Source organism: Cibotium barometz, chromosome 29 (genome assembly GCF_041138505.1).
Source record: "Cibotium barometz isolate CiBa-2024 chromosome 29, ASM4113850v1, whole genome shotgun sequence".
NCBI lineage: Eukaryota > Viridiplantae > Streptophyta > Polypodiopsida > Cyatheales > Cibotiaceae > Cibotium > Cibotium barometz.
In genome coordinates, this window is record NC_141074.1 from 36490527 (window position 1) to 36513923 (window position 23397).

General features: G+C 44.0%; 1 protein-coding gene across 6 annotated transcripts in view; it reads right to left on the minus strand.

Moving 5' to 3' along the window:
* LOC147622112 (calcium-transporting ATPase 3, endoplasmic reticulum-type-like) overlaps positions 1 to 23397 on the minus strand; it is an 87497-nt gene that overhangs the window by 24082 nt on the left and 40018 nt on the right. For all 6 annotated transcript variants that reach the window (XM_086823205.1, XM_086823207.1, XM_086823209.1 and 3 more), the window contains exons 7-9: positions 7084 to 7129; positions 6321 to 6380; positions 6118 to 6198 (exon numbers count right to left, since the gene is read on the minus strand). In XM_086823205.1, coding sequence (XP_086679331.1) covers positions 6118 to 6198; positions 6321 to 6380; positions 7084 to 7129 — 187 coding nt within the window. The remainder of the gene's footprint in view (positions 1 to 6117; positions 6199 to 6320; positions 6381 to 7083; positions 7130 to 23397) is intronic.

Consider the following 23397-nt stretch of genomic DNA (forward strand, 5'->3'; position numbering starts at 1 on the left):
ATAGAAAAATAGAAGCTGTAAGGAATTTTGTGACACTTCCCTCTTGGCCCTAGGAAGATTTTCTTCTTTCAGTACCAAGTGGGCTTTAATCCAGTGTGTGGTGGAGGATCAATGCTTTACCCCGGTCTCACTACGGTTCTCTACTCTTCCTCGGTCTTATTGGAAGCTCTTAGCTTCCATAGAGGCATCCTTTGGCCAAGTTTTAGAGGTACCGGTCCTTCTGGGCTCTCCCACCTCAGCTTCCGCCGCTGTCACCACCACTTCTGATGGTGTACCCCGAGTCTTTGTGCAAACCATTGATTACTGACGACCATATCATGCTTTAGAGACTTGACGGCTCTCATTTCTGTCAGAGGATGGAGATTGCAGACAGACCTGACCAGTGTCAGATTTGCCGTCAAGACAAGGCCACATTGCTAGACATTGTCCCGGATCAAGAGGCCATGCTAGGAGGCGGTGTGGTCCTACCCATCAGATGCCTTATGTAGTTGCCCAAACTCCAACTGCCCCTATGCCCCAACAGACCACACAGCGTTGGGTTGTGGTTAGAGTTGGCAGGCAACAGGCGCCCTCGGACCCCCATACCTGCCCCTCTATCCGCACCCCTAGTGGAGCAACCCAACCCTTATGCAGCTCTTGCCTCACAGGATGTTGATCCTTCTTTCGAGGATGAGGCTCTGCAGGCACAGGATTTGGAACAGGATGTTGCATTACATTTACAAGATGATTGCACCCTTGAGGATGATGTTGTGCAGTCGCACTGTCATGGTACCTCTCTAGTTTTGAGGACCAGCCCTAGCTTTTCCCCGGAGTGGGAACAAGAGGTACGGTTTTCATCGTCAAATTTCCCCTCCCTTACCTATGCGAGACATATCTCTGTCTCTAAAGGGGGTCCTTCGTCGACCACGAGATCTGGTCGTTCTTACTCTGAGTTCTTATGAAGATTGTCTCATGGAACATTCAAGGTCTTGGGGGCTTTTTTCTGCATCGGCGGAAACAAATTGTCAAAACTTAGCTTCATTGTGCAATTACAAGTGGACATATGGATGTATTGCTCTTGCAAGAGCATAAACTGGATGCTAGCCAGTGTGGGAGATCAGGCAAGCTTCTCTCAAGACACACCTTTTGGTCACCAGCTATTGGTACCAAAGGTGGTGTCTATATCTATGTTTTAGCTTTGGTCTTGCCTTGCATCATTGGACATGGTGTCATTTTGCATGTGAGAGCACAGTGGATCCTTCTTATGCAGGGTACTACACGCATTGGTATTCTCAACCTCTATGCTCCTAACCATAGAGGTGTGAGGACTGTCTTTTGGAAATCTCACACTATGTTGATGCCTCATGCTGATCATTGGATTATTGGTGGGGATTTTAACATGGTTGAGATGCCAATGGATAAAAGAGGTGGACATGAATGATGAGAGCTTGGTGCATCCTCTCGAGGGAGAGTCTTGGGAGAGGTTTATACTCTCCATTCACGGCAAGGATTGTTAGCATGAGGACGACATTTCGAGGGGACCATCCACTCGTCTTTATTCATGGTCTAACAGGAGAAGGGATGCAGGATCTATTTATGCACGGCTAGACCGATTTTATGTGGATGATTGGGTGCTTGACAGAGGGGGGCATACTTTTATTGCTTCAGGCACCTCTAAATCGGATCATTGCCCAGTGGTTTTACGCATTAGAGATCCGAGTCACCATGGATCAACACCCCATGTACGCATCCTTGATCATTTGTTCTCAAATGCAGAGCTATCACGTCGCATGCTTGATATTTGGAGATCTCATGATTTCTCACGGGCACCGCAAAGCCTGGCCTCTGCTTTCTGTGATATTAGTGACTTTTATCACACATGTGCCCTTTCTAAGAGGCAAGAGGCCTTGGATTTAGAAAGGGCTATTAGACGTAGACTGGCTACCCTACAAAAAGAGCACGAGAAACATCCTCATGCTCAATGGGTTGCAGATTCTTTATGTACTATTAGGGCAGAGCTTCATCACTCTCTTGAGTAGCATGCGGAGTATCGTTACCTGCCGAGGAATCCTTTTGGGCCCAGATGGGTGGAAGATGCAATAAACATTTCTTTGCTACTCACGGTCCATCTCATGCCAAAGATAGTATCAAGAGGTTGCAAGATTCACATGGCACTCTTCATTCAGATCCTCTTATGATTAGACAGATTGCCACTGATTTTTATTGCCAGCTTCTTAGTACTGAGCCTCACTCTCATTTGAGACATAGGTCAGAGAGGAAGGTTTGGAATGCATTGCCATATTTGATTACTGAGGAGATGTGTGCCGTTCTGGATGCCCCTTTTTCTATGCCGGAGTTCACTCATGCTCTTCATGCCTTACCTCATGGTAAGTATCCAGGGAGGATGGCCTCTCCCCTGTTTTTTTTTCGTACTTTTTGGGATGAGATCGGGGCTAAGATCATATCGGCTCTCCAGGAGATGTGGGACACGAGCTCTATGCCTTCTTCTCTCACTCAAGGACTTATCTATCTTATCCCTAAGAGTGGGGATAAGACATTGATTGGCTAGTGGAGACCTATCACCTTACTTGGGATTGCATATAAGATTCTTGCTAAGGCAGTAATGAGCATTAGCTTGCAGCCACACGGAAGGAGCATCTTTGACAACATTTTCTCGTTTTGGGAGGCCATGGAATGGGCTAAAGTGAGTAATCAGCCCTTAGCCATTCTACTCTTGGATTTTGAGAAGGCCTATGATAGAGTGGATTGGGACTTCCTTGAGGGTACTCTTAGCCATATGGGTTTCTCTCAGAGATGGATCAAGGGAGTTTCATGCATGTATCGTGATGCCCACAGTACTGTGCTCGCTTGCGGTGATAAAGAAGAGCAGTTTCAAATCTCTCACTCAATACGGCAGGGTTGCCCTTTAGCCCCATTATTATGTATCATAGTTGCAGAGGCCATGAGCATCTTCCCCCGCTCCACATCTAGTATTTCTGGATTGAGGTTGCCTCTTCGTAGTCAAGAGGAGCTTGTTGACTCTAAGTTACCTGAGGACACAATCATGTTCTTGGAGGCCTCACACATATGCTTATGTTCCTTCCGGGTAGCACTGGAAGAGTTTTGTTTGGTAGCAGGGGCACTCACTAATTGGCACAAATCTATTGGCTTTTGGATTAGTGACTCACTGAGAGTTGCTTGGGGTACAGAGCTTGGGTTCACATGGATCAATAGAGGATGCACTACTAGATATTTGGGATGCCAGGTTGGGGTTGATATTTCTCCAGCACAGCATTTTGCTCCAATACTTATGAGCATTCAGAAGAAGCTTCTTCATTGGAGCTCCAGGAGATTAGATTTAGCCTCCAGAGCTTTGGTGGCTAATTAGGTACTTGGTTTATTGCCTCTTGTTGGTGCTTCTCTCGTGCGTGCATTGGTCAATTGTGGAGATTGATCCGCAATTTTGGGTTTGGATGGCACCACAAACACTCGTGCCAGGGTAGCTTGGCTCACAGTTATTCAACCCACATGAGAGGGAGGGCTGAATATTATTGATCCAGATGTTCAATGCAAGGCGTTGCTATGCAAACTTGTGGTCAGAGGTTTTCTACCAGGCAATCAACCTTGGAAGAATTTTTTCTTGTCTCAGATTTCCGGATGTACACCTCATGTTGGGAGAGATTGGCTGCCCAACACACGCTTTTTGTTCACAAAGGCTGATATCAGGACACCATTTTCCCCTCTTATTGCAGCCATTGTCAGAGCATGGAGAAGCATGAGACCATTTTTGCGACAAAGGCTTCCTAGGACTTTGGATGAGGTTGACCGACAACCTATTATGTGGAACGAGTTCATCAGGGATGAGGCCAATCGGCCACTTGGTGCATCTCGTTACATGTAGTGGTTAGGATGGGAGAGATGTGCATGCACAGTTCTTGCTTGGAAGACCCTTAAGAGCCTTCCAGTGGACCGGAGAGCTGCATCCATTCAGCATCTTAGGGGCTCTCACATACGTATTGATCAGATTAATGCAGCTATTCCGCATTAGTGGCTCTCCGAGACCTTTCATGGAGACTATCATCCGAGTTGGTTGGGAGTCTTTTTGAGGATAGGCATACCTCTGCAGGTCATTGCTCTCCCAGACCAGGAGGCTACAGATTGCATCATCTATTCTATCATGCATGGAGGGAGATTGAGGAGATGTAGCATGGAGGGGATCATCCCAAATACTAGGCTTAGTCAAAGTGAGGATTGTTGGTCATTCGGGGAAGCATTGGTTTATTGATCCTTCTCCTCAGATAGTGACTCAGGGCTCTTGGTGTTTGTGGCTATATGGTGGCAGTCCTATCAGATATCTTCAGTGGGATCTAGGAGAGTGGGAGTGGATTGATGCCTTTGATCCATTGAAAAGCCTTGCCCTTTTCAGTTTCACGATCTGGAATGCTAGGCTTCTCCTCACTCAACAAATGCATAGGATCTCTACTCTGAGGCCTCATTGAGAGAGCTATGATATCTCTCCAGTGATACATTGCAGATATTGGCATAGGCTTTGGCATTCATACAGAAGGAGCCAGATCTCTCATTTCTTTTGGTTATTTTTACATGGTCTTCCCACCAATCAATGGAGATCGGTTTTCGGTGTAGCACCTACCTGCCCGAGATGTGCGGTAGATTCTGAGACTGTACAATATTGTTTACGGGGATGCAGCACTGCACATCACATTTGGGGTTCTATAGCCCAACGTATGGGCAAATTGAGTGGCCGTGCCATGTATGTGACTTGGGGGGCAGTTGCTTGGCTTTCCAAGTTTGGCCTGCAACAACACAAATGAAGTATCTGTTAATGCACAAAAAGCTATGGAATACGGATAAGGAAGATGTACCTTATAACAAAACTAATGAGTGGGTAGAGAAAGATGAGCAAGCATTGTCACTTATTGGGTCACATTTGGGGCCTAATCGCATTCACCACATTGATCACAAGGATAATGCCAAAGACCAATGGCATATAAAATCTAGTGTGGATGTGTACTACAGATGCATGCAGCAGGCTAGAATGGCCTGAGTCCAAGAGATCAAAGTGGCACAAATGTATATGTTCTTAAAAATGGAGGATACCTATAGCCTCCCCCTAGAACTATCATTACACAAGATGAAAAAGAAGGAATATGATATGGAACAAGCATGTGAATGTCACATGGTGGATGGCAGACCTGAGCTTGGTTTGTCAAGGCAATGGGTTAACAAAGATGCATGAGAATCCACACAGTTCCTGGCTGCGTAGTGCTTTGATACTCCTTTTGGTTCAAATCATGGTAGCTATGGAGAATCAAAGAAAATAATCAACTTCAAAACTGGATAATCATTATAAGGAAACCTTCATTAAAAAGGGGCTTATCAAGATAATTAAGTCAGCACATATCACAGCAATCTATTCCATCAATTTCTCTCACCAAATGACAGCCCAAGCCTTTCATAGCTCAAAAGATCATTATTTGCACACTCTCTCCATGTGACTAGTATAATTCATACACAACATATCACTCACACTTTCCATGTGAATCAATGACATCACACATGACCTATGGAATCTTTACACCTCATCACCTTTTCTTACCCACTATAATTCACCAAACTTAACCATATAACCTTTAAACCAAGGCTATTCATAAGAGTGCTGCTGCTCTAGAGGGCCTCTAGAGGGCCCCGATAAGGTCTAATCTGCAGAGAAGTTCAACCACCTTGCAGGGAAGAGCTCCCTGCATTGCTGCTTGTCTTCCAGCGAGCAGTGATATTCTCAAGCTAGTATGCAGCTGCTTTTGATGACAGCTGCAATTGAAGGAGTTTTGATCAACTACCTTCCATCTTCTAAGGCCACCGTGGTTTTTATCTTCTCTTTTGTAGTATTCTACTCCAAAACAAAAAACCAAAAAAAAAAAGTTTTTCCAGGTTCATTGCCTCAGAACAAGACATTTGGGTGCTTGAAATTGTCTCTTTATTTATTTTGGGAGAAAGGTAAAAAGGAATGGAGGAGGAAAGAGGTAGGGAAAAAAGAGGGAGTGGAGGAAGAAGAAGAAAGAAGGGAGCGGGGGTGTGCGTGTGTGTGTGAGTGTGTTAACTTTGATTGGAGCAAATAACCTGTCAATATGGCTTGATCAACTCTTAGCTGACTACTTAACAGCTCAATCACTCGCATATCAGCAGGAACTTGGCAACCAACTACAGTGAAACATGCAATACGGACATCAGAATAAGACTTTTAATGACTCCCCAAAAAAAGATCTTACAAAAAATACATGTAGTCTCTACCAAAAAAAAAAAGTGATTGTTTTTCTTGCAACCTGAAACGTCAACGATATCTCCGGGGACAAGATTTGAAGCTGGCACAATAGACAAAAAACCTGCAAATCATTGTGAAAGCACTTAGTTCACTGTAAATCTTGAGTAAATAATTCAGCATTTTTTACCTTCCTACACGAAGCCTTTGTCTTTTGTACAAAATTCCTAGACCAGTCACCCAAAACAAAAGTTTCCTAGCTATCAAAAGTTTCCTAATGTAGTCATAGTTATCAAAAACGTCCCAATAGCATGAAAACAGCAAACCCCAAATTTTATTAAACTCCAAAAAAGGAAAATAAAAACGGATCCCAACACCATGTCAGCAGGCCACGTCATAGGGTAAGTTGTACTCAGAGCTAGGCACAGGTGTGTGAGCAGGATCAAGTTGATGAGCACTCAAGGTTCAAGTGTGAGGATGATCTGGTTAAAGGATGAACACGGCAATGACACAGTTGCACTTAACGACAGCACACCAACCATCTCTTCACTGACAACTAGGCAAGACATTACGTTTTCCTAAAGCCAACCATAATGTGATATGGCATTCGAACGAACGTCAAACAGTGGCTTCCCACACCTGCAACCAGGGTGGGCTGGCAAGCTGGATGTAAAAATCTTGATGGGGTTGGCAGCCGTTACTAAAACGTGAGAGCAGGGTTTAGACCTTGCCAACGCTTTGACTATAGCTGTACTTATAATAAAGGCAACAGTGCCAGGGTTCGAAACACTGTAGAACTTTTAAGAACTCATCCACTTGTTTCATACCATTCCTTAAAACTGTCGCCACTTCAGCCTGGTATGCCTTCAGTTCCTGCAACAGTCAAGACCATCCTTATAAGAATTCAACTGTCTAGTCAGTGGGGCCTGCCCGAGTGGCTGCTGTACCACAGAAACAAGCAAGGTTTATAAATTCAAACCCCGGCATTTCTCTCTCTCTCTCTCTCTCCCTCTCTTTTTTTTTTTTTTTTGTGAAATGGTGTTTTATATTATATGTAAAAATGTACATCAGCCACATGGCTCATACAAAACCTATGGCCCCAAAAAAAATCCCCACAAAAGATCCTCTAAAGGATCATGACCATGCAAACCTGTACACTAATAAGAAAGCCTCCTAGCCAAATAAGCATCCAAGATAAAAGCTCTCTCTCTCTCCCTCTCTCTCTCTCTCTCTCTCTCTCTCTCTCTCTCTCATGGGTACCTTGGACTCTTCCTACTGCCAGCCTACACAGAGAGTCACTACTCGAGATTCTCGCCCCCAACAGTCCTCTCAGCTTACCATCACCAATTTTTTCCAGCCTAGAGGGGTGGATAGAGAGGCACCAGAGCCCATCATAGTGGATACAGGAGCCTATACCACAAAGCCCCCCTCGCAACAAGCCCATGGGAGGACATCAGATCGGCACACACACTCCACAGAGCTAGACACCCTCATCCTGTCGGACCCCGGCCACCCCCACCAGCTCATCAGCCCCACATTCAAGAGATACTCAGACGCCATTGAGCAGCCTCATCCTAACAGTAGACTATCGACATCTCTAGCCTTCTTGTATCACCCATGATGGACATCTTGGATGGGCCCTTGCCCGGCATTCAGGGTTGATTGCCCGGAATTCAGCTCTCCCATATCTCATCACTTATTGTACCCTATACCTTGGCATAGTAGGATCTAGATTTTTCATCCTGTATAATCTCAAAGTCTGAGATCTTAGCTTTCAGTTTTGAGTTTTAGTTTCCTGTTGCTTTATCTTATTTCATCCATGACGAGATTTCATGGACACTGTATATACATCATTTTGGTCTCATAGACCCTTTGGGTCTTTTGAAGACATTAATATAACTCTTTTTCTTTCTCTCTTCTCCTCCCACCCCCCCCCCTCTCCATGGATCAGCATTTCCATGGAGTTATTGTATTACTCTTTGGTCTCATAGACCCTTGGTCTTTTGAAGACATTAATATATCTTTCTTTCTTTTTGTATCACCCCAGTGAGATAGCTATGTTTATGTTTTCTTTCTGTTTTATTTTCCATTCCATGATGAGATATGCCATGTGTAACGCGCGGAAGCTCTGGGTAGTCTTCTTTCAGCCCTAAACACTCTTGAAGACCTCCTGATGCAAAAACGCACCATGATGCAAAAACGCAGGTAGAGAGAGAGTAGAGAGAGAGAGTGAGAAGTGCTGGAATTTCAGTATATACTATGTACAAAAAAGGTACAAATCTGTACAGCCATGGGCTGCCTTCATAAAAAGGTTGTTAACTCCTAAATCTGTCCCCTATGGGACCTCTAAATGACCCACACCCCTAGTGGGAGTGAATGAGTAAAACATAGAGCTATGGTGCCCTTTTATAGGCCTTTGGAGCATGTGGGAAACTGGCCGACTGCTGGTCGGCCAGTTACTGTTTCATAAATGCAATAAAAATCCTGCCGACTGGTTCTCTTGGATGCGCCTGCTGTCAGCACCCTCTGGCCTGCAGCCGACAGCTCTTTGGTCATGCTGATGTCATCCTCCATGCAGCCGACACACTTCTGATCCATGCTCTGCTCCAAATCTTGCTCCATGTCCAACTTCTACTGGTTCATAGTCTTTGTCTGCTTGCCTCTTCTGGATCTAGCCCTGGAAATGTCCATGGCATCTGTGATGCACATGACATCCCCCTCTGCTAAACTTGATGACGGGAATCCAACCTGCTCTTGGATGACTGTCATCATCCCAATCCTTTTCCCGAAGTCCCTCTGTCATCATCCATCCCTGGCAAACCTTTTTCTCTGAAAATCCGGTCTGTTCTCCAAACCACTCTGTCTCTGATGAAGATCTATGCATCTGGTCTTCCTCTAGTCCACAATCCATTCCTGCCCTGACTCTGAACACCGTCTTGGTCTTCGTTCCTGGAACTGAGTCTGGCACTCTCACATCACCCTTGGAGGATCAACCTCCCTTGGGACCGTTCCCTTAGAACCCATCTGGCTCACGGAACTGACATCCCCATCTGGCACTGTGGAACACCACCAACAAACCTCCTGGGAGTTCTTCCCGATCTGTGTTCCCGCCTTGGGCTTCGAATCCGTGTACTTTCCTGTACCTTGGACCTGTACACCATCATCTGGGACTGATTCAGCGTTTAGCTTTGCTGAGCCTGATGCTCTGATACCAATGTAACGCGCGGAAGCTCTGGGTAGTCTTCTTTCAGCCCTAAACACTCTTGAAGACCTCCTGATGCAAAAACGCACCATGATGCAAAAACGCAGGTAGAGAGAGAGTAGAGAGAGAGAGTGAGAAGTGCTGGAATTTCAGTATATACTATGTACAAAAAAGGTACAAATCTGTACAGCCATGGGCTGCCTTCATAAAAAGGTTGTTAACTCCTAAATCTGTCCCCTATGGGACCTCTAAATGACCCACACCCCTAGTGGGAGTGAATGAGTAAAACATAGAGCTATGGTGCCCTTTTATAGGCCTTTGGAGCATGTGGGAAACTGGCCGACTGCTGGTCGGCCAGTTACTGTTTCATAAATGCAATAAAAATCCTGCCGACTGGTTCTCTTGGATGCGCCTGCTGTCAGCACCCTCTGGCCTGCAGCCGACAGCTCTTTGGTCATGCTGATGTCATCCTCCATGCAGCCGACACACTTCTGATCCATGCTCTGCTCCAAATCTTGCTCCATGTCCAACTTCTACTGGTTCATAGTCTTTGTCTGCTTGCCTCTTCTGGATCTAGCCCTGGAAATGTCCATGGCATCTGTGATGCACATGACACCATGGACATTATTGTATCACTTTTATCTTTCTTTCTCACACACACACACGTACACATGTATGTCTCTACATATGTTTGTTTATTTATTTACGTACAAATATACATATATATATACATATACATATATATATGTATATGTATATATATACATGTATACATATATATATATGTATATATACATGTATACATACATATATATACATACATATATATATATATATATATATATATATATATATATATACATAAATATATGTATGTATGTATATATCTATGCATATACATATATGTATATACACACACATACATATATATATATATATGTACATAAATATATGTATGTATGTATATATCTATGCATATACATATATGTATATACACACACATACATATATATATATATATATATATATATATATATATATATATATATATATATATGTACATACATATATATATATATATATATGTACATACATATAGATATATATATATATATATATGTACATAAATATATGTATGTATGTATATATCTATGCATATACATATATGTATATACACACACATACATATATATGTATATATATATACATATACATATATATATACATATACATATACATATATATATACATATATATGTATGTGTGTATATACATATATGTATATACACACACATACATATATATATATATGTATATATATATATATGTATATATATATATATATATATATACATATATATATATATGTATGTGTGTGTATATACATATATGTATATGCATAGATATATACATACATACATATATTTATGTACATATATATATATATATATATATATATATATATGAATCCAGGAACGTGTCCAAATTCACCTTTTAGGAACGTGCATGTTATATAACATTGAAGGTATGCAGAGAATATGTGAAGCATGCCAATTTGGAAAGCAAACAAAGCATGTATTTCCACGTAACAGAATCAGTGCCCAATAGTGGGTGTAGAACTCTATATCAAGATATGCTCTCACACACGCACTCCACATACACACACACACACACACACATAAGAGCATATATTCACACAGTCCTTCGTATTGAGTTTCTGTCAAACCTCCGGAGATACAGGGTAGACTCAGCCACCATAATGAAGCCTAGCACTAAGCGAAGTAACAAATAGAAAGAATTAGTATAGCAAACAAGTAGTTGATAGGGCAAATGCACCGCTAAAGATAGAAAGAATCGGCACAATATCAACTAGCCACAACTCGGACGAAAACTTCACAATGTGAAATCTGCATGTCCACTAATACGGCTAAATTATATACCTAGATGAATCCAAGAACATGCCCAAATTCACCTTTTAGGAACGTGCATGTTATATACTCATGGTAGTCAACCCACAAGACTATATAACTATCAACTCCATTATGCATAGTATGGACTAGATACTACCACATACCCACTAACGCCATCAGTGCCCAATAGCGGGTGTAGAACTCTGTATCAAGATATGCTCACACACACACACACACACATAAGAGCATATATTCACACGAAGTCCTTCGTATATACATATATATATGAATAGATATATACATAAATACATATACATACATGCATATATACTTATACATATTACATATTTACACTCACAATTATAAATATAACTATATATATGTATACATACATACATATACAAACATACGTACATACATACATACATATACATACACACACACATATATGTGTGTCTGTGTATGCATGTATGTGTCTATATACACATAAATATGTGTGTATGTACTTCAGAGAGAAGTCATCCAAGGAAGAAAGCTAAAAACAGTAGAAAAAGACTTCAAAGTATGGGATATCAATAGCCTCTAGCTGTCAACAGTCGTGTAGAGACTGGCGAAGATTGGTATGAAAGAAAGCATAAGCATCCAGAGAATTGTCGAAACACACACACACTTTTTTTTTTGTGAAACCTCACACACACACACGCATATATATACAGCCACACATACATATATTGTCATGTGCACGCCCGTGCCATGGTTAATCTTCAGCATGAACATTCTAAATCCTTGATTAGTCAGTATCTTAGTCAGCATCCTCATCACGAACCATCATCTTCATCAGCATTATTAGAAGAACCATCATCATCAGCATGGTCATCAACATGATCATCATCATCAAGAGCATCAGATCACAGTTGGCAGCCTTTGGACTTCTCCTAGAATCAGTCGGCCAGCTTCAGCAAGTCATAATAACCAGTCAGCCAGCATCAGATGGCCATCAGTACCAGTCGGCCAGCATTGTGGAGCAGTCCAGCATTTATTGCCAACCGCCTAGCATTATATTTTAGTTTTAGCATTTTTTTGGGATTATTCAGCAGGCTGACAGCTTTACTGTTGGCCGACTGCTGACCTACCCCCATATATAAGCATAGCTCATAAAATCAGCCAAAGACATTCAGTTATTTAGTTCCTAAGTCATCAATCAATCATAGCAATCATGTAGAAGGCCTAAGGTCAACCCCTATGGGGCTGACCACATGCCTCGGCCATGTACAAGCATAAGCCACCTCTTTGTACAATATGATATAGAAAACCTTCTCTCTCCTCTCTGTCTTAATCATAAGTTAATTAGCATCAATGTTCTTAAGTATGCTTAGGGCTATGGATCAGTATAGCAAGGCTTCCGCGCATGCAACATTGGTATGGTCAGCCCACTAAGCTATGTCTCAGGGAAGGTGCATAGTTCCAGCAGGAAGGATGTAGTAGGGTAGCAGATGGAGAGTCTGCAACAAGCAAAGCTATAGGAAGCAGTCCTTGAGGGTCGGTACGCAGACCCAGTACCTCAGTAAGCTCTCAGATCAGTTCCAAAGGTCTAGCAACAGGAATGATCAGTTCCGAGAGGTGACCCGACGCTGTGTCAAGGTTAAGGGAAACCAAGCATGGGGACAACAGTGAACAAATGCTCAGTTCTTCATCAAAGACTTGGAGGTGGAGATCAGGAGTGAAGGTGTTCAAACTAAAAACATCAGTCAAAGTCAGTAGAAGTCAAAGTCAGAAAGCAATAGCAGTTCAAAGTCAAGTCCAGGGAGGAAGGATAACAGAGTGTCCACCCCGTCATCAAGTTTAGCAGAAGGGAATGTCACGTGCACGCCCATGTCATGGTTAATCTTCAGCATGAATGTTAACCTATGACGGACATTGAGACGTATTATGTTTTACGTCATTAATTTAAATATTCTGAGTCATGGGCCGGGCTTGTCGGCACCATATGTTAAGGATAAAGGGATTGGGTGATCGCCGATGAGAGGCGCACCTTGAATGTCAGTAGGATAAGGGTTAGGATCGGCCGGCCATGTATGGGCGCCCAAGTGTGAACGGCCAAGTCACCTATAAGAGTCAAATGTAACCCTAAAATCCTCATTCTCATGTGTTGTGAATACAAGAGTGCTCTTGCCTTATCTCTTTGGTTTCCTTCTCCTGCGTGTGTGAGAGAGAGAGAGAGTGAGAGAGCGATCGAGCACTGTGTAGCGGCACGGCGGCGGAGAGGCGGTAGAGCGGCGACGGCGGCTCCTCCTTCACGGCTGCGACGCGGGAATCCTTCAAGGCGGCGGTTGAGCGGTGAGTGACACACCTTTTGCATTCTGTTTGAGCTTCCTTCCCCGGTTGTATGCTTGCAGCCATTCGTGGCTCGCATACGGTGTCCGGCAAGTCCCCAGCTACGACCTGTGCGGCAAAAGCGCACATTTTTGGCGCCGCTGCCGGGGAGTTGCCCTGCACCAAGCTCCAGTTTGCAGCTCGGCTGCTGCGTGAAGTTTAATCTGCACTGTAGGAGAGCGACTGTGTGTTTGTTATTGAGGTGTTTCTGTGTTTTGCAATCTGTTTCTGCAATTTGATTTTTGTTATTTTTCCGCTCCGCGTGTGGGCGTGTGATCTGCTATCTGGTTTTCTGCGTGTGAGGGGGGATTTCTGAATCCCCAGACCTGTGCTGTGTGCGAACTGCGCCGCGGCCAAGGCTGAACCCAAAGAAACCCTAGAAAACTTATCTCCCAAAAAAAAACAGAAAATAAAAAATTAAAAAAATTATAAAAAATAAAAAAAATTTATTTTATTTTTAAAGAAAGAACCAAACGTGTGGAGAGGAAAGGTTTTTTAACTGGAGAAAAAATTTTTGAAAAGAAAGAACCCCAATTGACCCACGACCCACGACCCACGACCCCGGCCCCGGCCTCGGCCTCGGTCTCGGTCTTTTGATATATATATATATAGGAGAGAGAGCCTCCATAGCTTTCTTTCAAGTGAGAGCTTATGGGAAGTTGTACCCTATATGTAGCCCACTCCCCAAGGAGTAAAGTGAGCATGTGGGATAAAGCCCTCACCCTTTCCTCCACAAGCAAATAGGCTTTTGCCCCTTCCCCCATAGGGAAACGGACTGTTTTGAGGACCACGGGAGCTCTGGATAGGCGAACACGGTGCTGTAAAGCACACTAGGACCCTTTGAACGATACGCTCGTTTCGAGCTATCACACGCCCTAGTCCAAGTTTGACCGTAAGTAAGGGGGTCAAAAACGAGTTAAAAACAATCTAAAAACAAGTAAAAACGGGGTGCGAAACACCTAAGAAACCACTTGTGTGAGTTTCAAAGGTAGTCACCAACGCACATAGGGTACCCACGTCACATGCATCTACGTTCTGGTCGGGTGCTAGAGCCTGAACCACTAGAAAGCGTTTCAGTCTACGCAGGCTCACACCATCCCTCCACGTTGGCATCTTGGCCTTCGGCTGGAACCCAAGGGAGTGCAACCCAAGATCCACGAATAGTGGATAGTGACTCATCCTCTGACTCAGAAGCCATGGAAGGGCACCCTACCAAGAACCCTGAGGAAACAAGCCAAAACATGCCAGTGTGGGCCCCACAACCCGGATCTAGCATGTTTAGTCGTCTAATAGAGACCTTTAGTAGAGCTACACGCTCTGAACATGCGACAAGCGAAGTAAATGAGGAAGGAGGGGTAGTAGATTCGCCATTCACATCTTATGTAGACCCTACCCTCCCAAAGAGTGTCCATGTGGATATTCTACCCACTTCGTTTAATGAGGGCCCTACTGAGCTACCACATTCCGATGCTCTTCCTAAAGTAGAGGTCCCTAGAAGCCAAACCATAAGAAGTGACATTGCGTCCACTTCAAGAGAACCGTTTGGCACACCAAGTCTAGATGGGATATTTCTCAATGAAAATTGGGAATATGATCTACACACAGAGACTCTAACGGACCTACACACGGGTTACACATACCATGTAGGTTGGTTAGAAGTCCTACAATCTACATCTAGCGCCACTAATCTAGAAGAGCAACAGCAAATGATATGTGAGGTTATTCATAGAATTATCCAAATTGAGAGGCAAAATAGGGGAGTGGACCTAGTTTCCACTGGCCCTATGAGGTTTTTGGATACGGGCAAGGCCAAACAACCAACCCTATCACAATTGGAGACTCCCTCGGTGAGTCCCATAGACCCTTCGTATGTTGTTTCGCCTGGAGTCTCAATGCAGGTTGAGCCCACGAGCAGTAACTTTAGCTTTCCAACCTTGGCTCAACTTTCCATTAGGGAATCCACAATGCTGCCTAAACCAATGATGAGCATGACAGAAAGCGCACCTGTTACCACTGTAGTTAGTACGACGCCGCTACCTAGTGGAACAGTACCTACAACAGTGCGTGCCAGTGCCTATCGACCCTATGTACCTATCTCTACTCATGCTCATGTAGCTCCTACGCCTCTTAGTATGCCAATGGCGTATGCTCCACGACCACCTTATCACCACCCTTATCCAAGAGGAGCTAGGCCTAGTCACATATCATATCCTACGTCATTTGCCAACATACTCAGACCAACGCCAACTCCTATCAGCCAGGCTATCCCAGAAGTGCCTCCACCAGCTATGCCTGCTCACCTAGGTGATCTCGCAATGTTTGCTCAGACGATCGGACGATCCATTGCGGAAAACATGCGGGGCATGCCTGAGAGAGAACCTAGAAGCAAGGCAGTACAAGTGGCTAAGCTCACTCAAAACTTCAGTGGTAACGAGGATGTTAGGAAGCACATTGAAGTCTTTGAGCACGTGTGTGATTCCTTGGAAGAGCACAATGAGCTGCATAAGTGTAAAGCCTTAGGCTTAACCTTGAGTGGGAAGGCCGGAGATTGGTATCGAACCTTAAGGGTTGAAGAGCGCACTCACTACCCCACTCTCAAGAGATTGTTCTTGAAAGAATACATACGTGAGGGTGTGCTTTGGGGAGTAGCATCTCAACTCCAAAAAGCTGAACGTGAGGAAGGGGAGTCAGTGAGAGACTTTATAAGTCGATTGAAGCATCTAAATTCTCGCTGCACTCCCGATGAACGCTTCAATAACAACCAACTCCTCGATAGATTCATCCGAGGATTGCGCCACGAGGACATTTACAATGGCCTAGTCATTAGAGGTCTTACAACGTGGGAAGCAGTCACTGCCAATGCAATCCAGTTAGAAGACAACTTGATAATTGCAGGTAAAAAGGTATCTTCAGAAACAAAATCCGTTAGTTCGCAAGTATCTTGGCACGAGCCAATGACGGTAAAACCTATTGCCAAGGAGCCCAAGATATCTGAAATGTCTGTGACCGACCTTACTAAGGCTCTCCAAGAATACTTTAGGGGTAATCGAGCTCCTCAGAATAGCCATATGTACCCAAGGAGAGAGCAACAATGGTGTTCGGTGTGCTTAGGACCACATAGCACGAGTGAATGTCTCACATTCAGAGTCAAATTCAATGGGAATTGCAATGCATGTGGTAAGTATGGCCATCAATCTAAAGATTGCCTAGTACTTAAGCGAATGTTGGCAAATCAGGCACCACTAGCCTGGTCAAACACACCTCAAGTACCCGCGCTAATGCCTGAACAACCTGTCGAGCAACCGTCACAGCACATAGTTCCAAGAAATCCGAATGTAGTCCAGTCTGTGCTGTTACCACCGCCAGTGCTAGGACCACAACCTCCACATCCAAGGATTACCCCAATAAACCAGATGGGTTGTGAGTCACATAGTGCATGTGGGGATTATGAAGAGGAGATAGACCCTACTGCTCCATACGAGATTGATACGTTTGAAATGATTCCCCAGTACTACATGGAAGATCATTTCGGGCAAGTCAAGCCTGTATATCAAGCGGCTGCTCTCGCCACTAGAGGGCAAAACCTTAATACCTTGGCGAGGAGACCACCTCTTCAATGCTACGATTGTGGTGGACCACATCGTGTAGCGGAGTGCCCTAATAGGCTACAGAAGATCTCTACTCAAATGCAACCAAATCAAGGGAGCACATCGGGAATGCCGGTACTTACATGTAATCGTTGTGGCATAGATCATTTGATCGCTCAATGTCCACATAATCCTAATGCACCCAAGATTACGCCATTGAATTTGGTTGAGGTCACCAACCAAGCACGAGGAACCACACCCGTTGTACCCGCGAATGTAGTTACACGATCAATGCTTCAAAATCAAAACTACATTCTTGAAGAGAGGGATACTGCATCAATCGCTCAGGCAAAGAAAAAGAAAACACGGCGGAAGAGATCGCTTAATGCCACGAGCTCCAAGCCTAGTTCAAAGACTAACATAGGGACAGGAGACGACCCCGTGTATATGAATGATCCTGAAGATGATTCCGATTATGGGGACCAAAGCCACTACCTTAAGGGAGGAACCCACTCGGGAGCTCAATGAAGGAGAATCAAGCGAGTACAAAAATAAGGGGAAACAGAAGGAAACTTCCTCGGCCCCACAACCAAGTCAGTTAATGCCCTCTCGACCACCCAAACTGACTGAGACTCCCCAAGACAAGCCACGTGGGCCAAAAACCCTTAAGAAAAAGCTTGGAACTTACCCAAACCCAGTTGAGGAGATTGAACAAGTGCAACACTTAAGGAGTTTGGTGGAAGAAACACAAAGAGAACTGGAGCCAAACCCGAGAAAAATCAAAATTCCAGACACTGTTTCCTACGCAAGTTCAGCCTCACAGGAACCATAAACCGTTAGCTATACCTAGTATCATTCGAGAAGAAAGTGAGGATAGGACATCCGGAAGTGGGCAAACACCCTTCTTGCTGGAAAGAATGTTTAGTGAGGGAATGCCTGACCCCATTGAAGAGGAAGCGATTCCATCTTCACCAGTCCCTAGTCAAGGGGCGATGTCTCGAAAAGTACCATTGAATGTGTCTAAGCTAATGGATTTCATGTCCTCTGAAATCAGAACCACGATCATATCCAAATTATACGGAGATCCTGAGCTATTCTTAGCTCTTCGGGCATTTCTCAATGGAGAACTAAAGGCGGGGCTACCACAATTTGCAAATATGGATAGACCTGACACGCTTCAAGATGAAGGGGAACATTGGGATCTACAACCCAACCTAGATGAAAACTCGGTCGTTGAAATACCTGTTAACAAGTTGGGACAGTACTTTGAAGGTGACGAATCTAATGCCACCCTCCCCATTACTACCAAGGGATTAACTCTAAAGGGAATCCTTGATGGTGGTGCTGGAGTGAGCATTGTGACTAAAAACTGTTGGGAATCTATGGGAAGGCCTCACCTCGAAGTCACAAACATAGTGGTTAAGATGGCAAACGGAACCATAGCTAAACCTATTGGAATGGTAAGGGACCTCAAGATCAAGGTCCTGGGGTACAAGGTAAAACATACCTTCATTGTAATGGATTTCTCCAAGCATCCTATGTCATATCAAATGATCTTAGGACGTCCTTTCATGAGGGAAGCACAAATGGTGCATGACTGGTCGAAAAACCATGTCTACTTACAATTCCAGGACTCTGTCATTCGAGTTGATCTTGAGAATGGTCGTGCACATCCTTTAGGAAGCAAGGTTATCATCGATAATCGATCGGATACCACTGTCCATTCCGCCCCATTAAGGTATTGCTATACATGCAAAAAAGAGACTGATGATGGGAAAGATTCTCCTTATATGGATGTCCTACCGGGTATGACTGAGTCGATTAGATTGGGTACACCTAGCGGCAACCATAGACACATGGGGGAATAGAGGCACAAGCTGGGTAACACCTAAGGGGCAAGATATGCCACCGTTAGTGCCAATAAACATGATAGGTGTTATGCACTTGACCCCTGATGGTGAGAAAGTGGCAAACTCCACCGACACTGAAAGTAGCGAAGACTCTGACCAATGCAATTCTGAGTATGAATCTCAAGAAGAAACTGACCCTGAGCCTGATGGGGAAAATGAATCAAATATTCACCCAAAGGTGGAAGCAAGGTGCTCAAGGCCTAGGACAGTGACCTCCTGCAGTTCATCCGAAAGTGAAGATCCACCAAGTGAGTCCGAATCTGATAGAAACAAAAATCAAAAACTTGGTAAGAAGAAAACGAAACATAAGCGCCAACGCTATCGAGCTAATGTACGCACTGCAATAAACAAGGAAATCCACTGCAGAATGGCTTAGTTATGTAGGAGCCATTGACGCTCATCGGAAGATAGCGGATAATTGGAGACAATACCTCCAAAGTGTCATGTGGTGTATTCCGCAACCTCATGACGTCGCCCAATTAGAAATCGAAGAGAAGCCAAAACTAAGTCGTACTGCAAGAAGGCGGCAAAACCAAGAGTTGGCTCAACAACAAAAGGAGGCGGAATTGAAAGAAAAAAGCCTGGCACAACAAGAACCAGTAGACTTACACCCCGCACCCGAGCATTTCAAATCATTCACCACAGGGGAACGTAAAGTAGTCTACACAAAAGCCCAACGAACGCCTACCAATGGGAGTAGCGGTGTCTACGATGGCCCTGCGGTAGTCAAGGAGATAGACTTAGCAGATCCGGGTGAGGAGTCTAAACCAGTTTTTATTGCTCAAGACCTCACCAAGGCGGAAGAAGCTGCACTTACGAAGCTTCTTAAGGAATTCAAGGACATATTTGCCTGGACATATCATGATATGAAGGGTGTTCCACCCTCGGTGGTGCAACACACGATTCCAATGATTAGCACTGCTAAACCAGTCCAGCAACGTCCCTACCCAATGAATCCTAAGTACGCAAAGATTGTACAAGAGGAAATTGAAAAGCTGGTAAAATGTGGATTCATATACCCAATTGAGCACTCAGAATGGGTTTCTCCGATAGTCATCGTGCCAAAGAAGAATGGGAAACTCAGAGTGTGCGTTGATCTCAAAAAGGTTAATGCAGCCACCAGAAGGGATCATTACCCCTTGCCATATTCTGAACATGTGCTTGAAAGAGTGGCAGGCAAGGAGGCATATAGCTTTTTAGATGGGTACTCGGGTTATAATCAAGTCACAACTGCAGTCGAGGACCAAGCTAAAACAGCATTTATCACGGAGTTTGGAGTGTTTGCCTTTCGCGTCATGGCCTTTGGCTTGACCAATGCACCTGCAACATTCCAACGATTGATAAACACGGCCTTTAAGGAATATCTAAGGGACTTCTGTGAAGCTTTCTTAGACGATCTTTGTGTTCATTCCTCTTGGGATGAGCACTTGATGTGTTTACGAAAAATATTTGAAAGGTGTAGATTATATCGCATCTCCTTGAATCCTTTCAAATGCCAATTCTGGGTTAAACACGGAGTTATCTTAGGGCATATAGTGTCCAAAAATGGGATTTCCACTGACGAGAGTAAAATCAAGGTCATTCTGGAATTACCCCCACCCACCAACTACAAGGGAGTCCAACGCTTTATGGGCCACGTTGGTTATTATCGAAGGTTTATTCTCTTCTTCGCCGAGATAGCTCGACCATTGTATAAGCTTCTCATCGAGTTTATTTGGACCGAAGAATGTGACCGTGCCTATGAGCTATTAAAGAAGGCCTTGGCGAGTGCTCCAATCTTGAGAATGCCTAACTGGGATTTACTCTTCCATGTGCATATTGATACATCAAACCTTGCTATTGGGTGTGTGTTAACTCAACCTGGAGAACACAAGCTAGACTACCCCATTAGCTTTGCCAGTCGCCAGTTGAACGATGCTGAGATGAACTACACCACTACGGAGCGAGAAGGGTTGGCAATGATATATGCAGTAAGGAAATTTCGTTATTACCTCCTTGCCACCAAGTTTGTTTTCTATGTAGATCATCAAGCATTGTTGTATCTGGTAAACAAACCATGCTCCACAGGAAGAATCACACGATGGCTATTGATTCTTCTTGAGTTTGATTTCACTGTTGTTGTGAGACCTGGCAAAAAACATGTTATGGCTGATCATTTGTCTCGCATACCTAATGGTGAGGCTCCTACGGGAGTTGATGATGACTTACCTGACACTTCCCTGTTCATGGTGGAGACAATGCCTGAATGGAGTGAGAAGATTGTTAACTTTTTGGTTAATGGCTTTCCACCCAAGGAGCTTCGTAAAGATCTAGCTCGAAAGCTGATCAAAGAATGCGAACCCTATTGCCTGATAGCAGGGACTCTTTATAAAAGAGGAAAGGATGACGTTCTTAGGCGTTGTGCCCGAGAGGATGAGTATCTATACATTTTGCAAGAGGCACATATGGGCGTAGCCGGTGGTCACTTCTCAGGAGACTTAACTGCGCGAAAGATCTTACAATCAGGGTATTGGTGGCTCACTATGTTCCAAGATGCATCACTCTTTGTGAAGGGTTGCGATGAATGCCAACGATACAAGAAACCCCAACGGAAAGATCAGATGCCCCTACATCCAATCAAAGTAAACCAACCATTTGAAAAGTGGGGTTTAGACTTTGTAGGTCCAATTAGCCTAGCGGCCCGAAACACACAATCTCGCTATATTATTGTGGCCACTGACTATATGACCAAATGGGCTGAAGCGAAAGCGACACGTAAGGCAGATGCGAGGACAACAGCCAAGTTCCTCTTTGAAAATATAATCACACGATTCGGTTGTCCTTTTGAACTTGTGAGCAACAATGGTACGCATTTTATAAATGAAGTGATTAAGGAGCTCACAACAAATTTCATGATATCCCATCATAAATCTACTCCTTACTATCCGCAAGCGAATGGCCAAGCCGAGAGTACCAACAAGACCTTAATCTCTATTTTGACAAAGACAGTTGAAGCTCATCGCACGGATTGGGATCTAAAGCTTACGACAGCTTTATGGGCCTATCGTACTGCGTACAAAGTGGCTATTAATTGCACACCATTCAAAATGGTATATGGCCAAGAAGCAGTCATGCCGTGGGAATTTGTCATTCCTAGTCTTCGTGTTGCTACTCAAGAGGGTTGGGATGGTAATCCCTTAGTAGAGCGTCTATATATCCTTGAGCGGCTAAACGAAGAAAGACAATTGGCTGTATACAATGCCCTTGTGGAGAAGGATAGAAGGAAAAAATGGTTTGACCGCCATCTAAAGGACAAGGACATCAAGGTTGGGGATAAAGTCCTGATGTATGGAGTGCGAAACGAAAAGAAGAAGCTCAAATATGCTGGTAAGGAACCATATAGAGTATGTGAAATTACTCCACAAGGTACCATCAGAGTGGAGACTCTCGACGGAGTTGAAACCATTGGATTCCTTAATGGGAGTAAATTCAAACGATACTATGACCCCCTGAGCCAGGAGAAATTACATGCAATCCATCAAAAGAAGGCAGCTAAAGAACAAGCTGAGCTTAAAAAGATACAAGCGAGAGTCGAAGCCAAAGAACGTCAACAGCGTGCTAGGAGACAACGAGAAGCCAACTTGGGAATTACGCAAGTATTTTTCGAGGAAGCAGAAGAGGATGCACTGGAATCTGACCCACCTCTAAGATACCCAATTGAGTTACAGAGTCCTTACGGGGAGGTGCTGTATAATGCATTATTGGATACAGGAGCTCAACACAATTTGCTATCATATGGCGTGTGGTGTCAACTGGGAAAACCACCTTTATCCAAGAGTTCTATCCAAGTTCAAGGAATCAACAAGAAGAAAACCCCTGTCTCAGGAATTCTGCACACTCCGGTTGCCTATGACAAGGGAACCATTATTCAAAGCTTTTTGGTTATGCCTGCTGGTACCATGGAAGGGACTGTAATCTTAGGGCGCAAATGGATGATGGCCACCAAGTGCAATATCGATTGGGCAACCAGACAAGTCACAACGCAAGAACCAACACTAGGTCTGACCGCTCAAAATCCCGCACCTAAGTCATCCACTCAAATATTAGATAATGAAAAATCACAAAGTCCAGTGGCAAAACCATCTTCGATTGTTGGCCACCCCTCTAACGCTTCAACGCC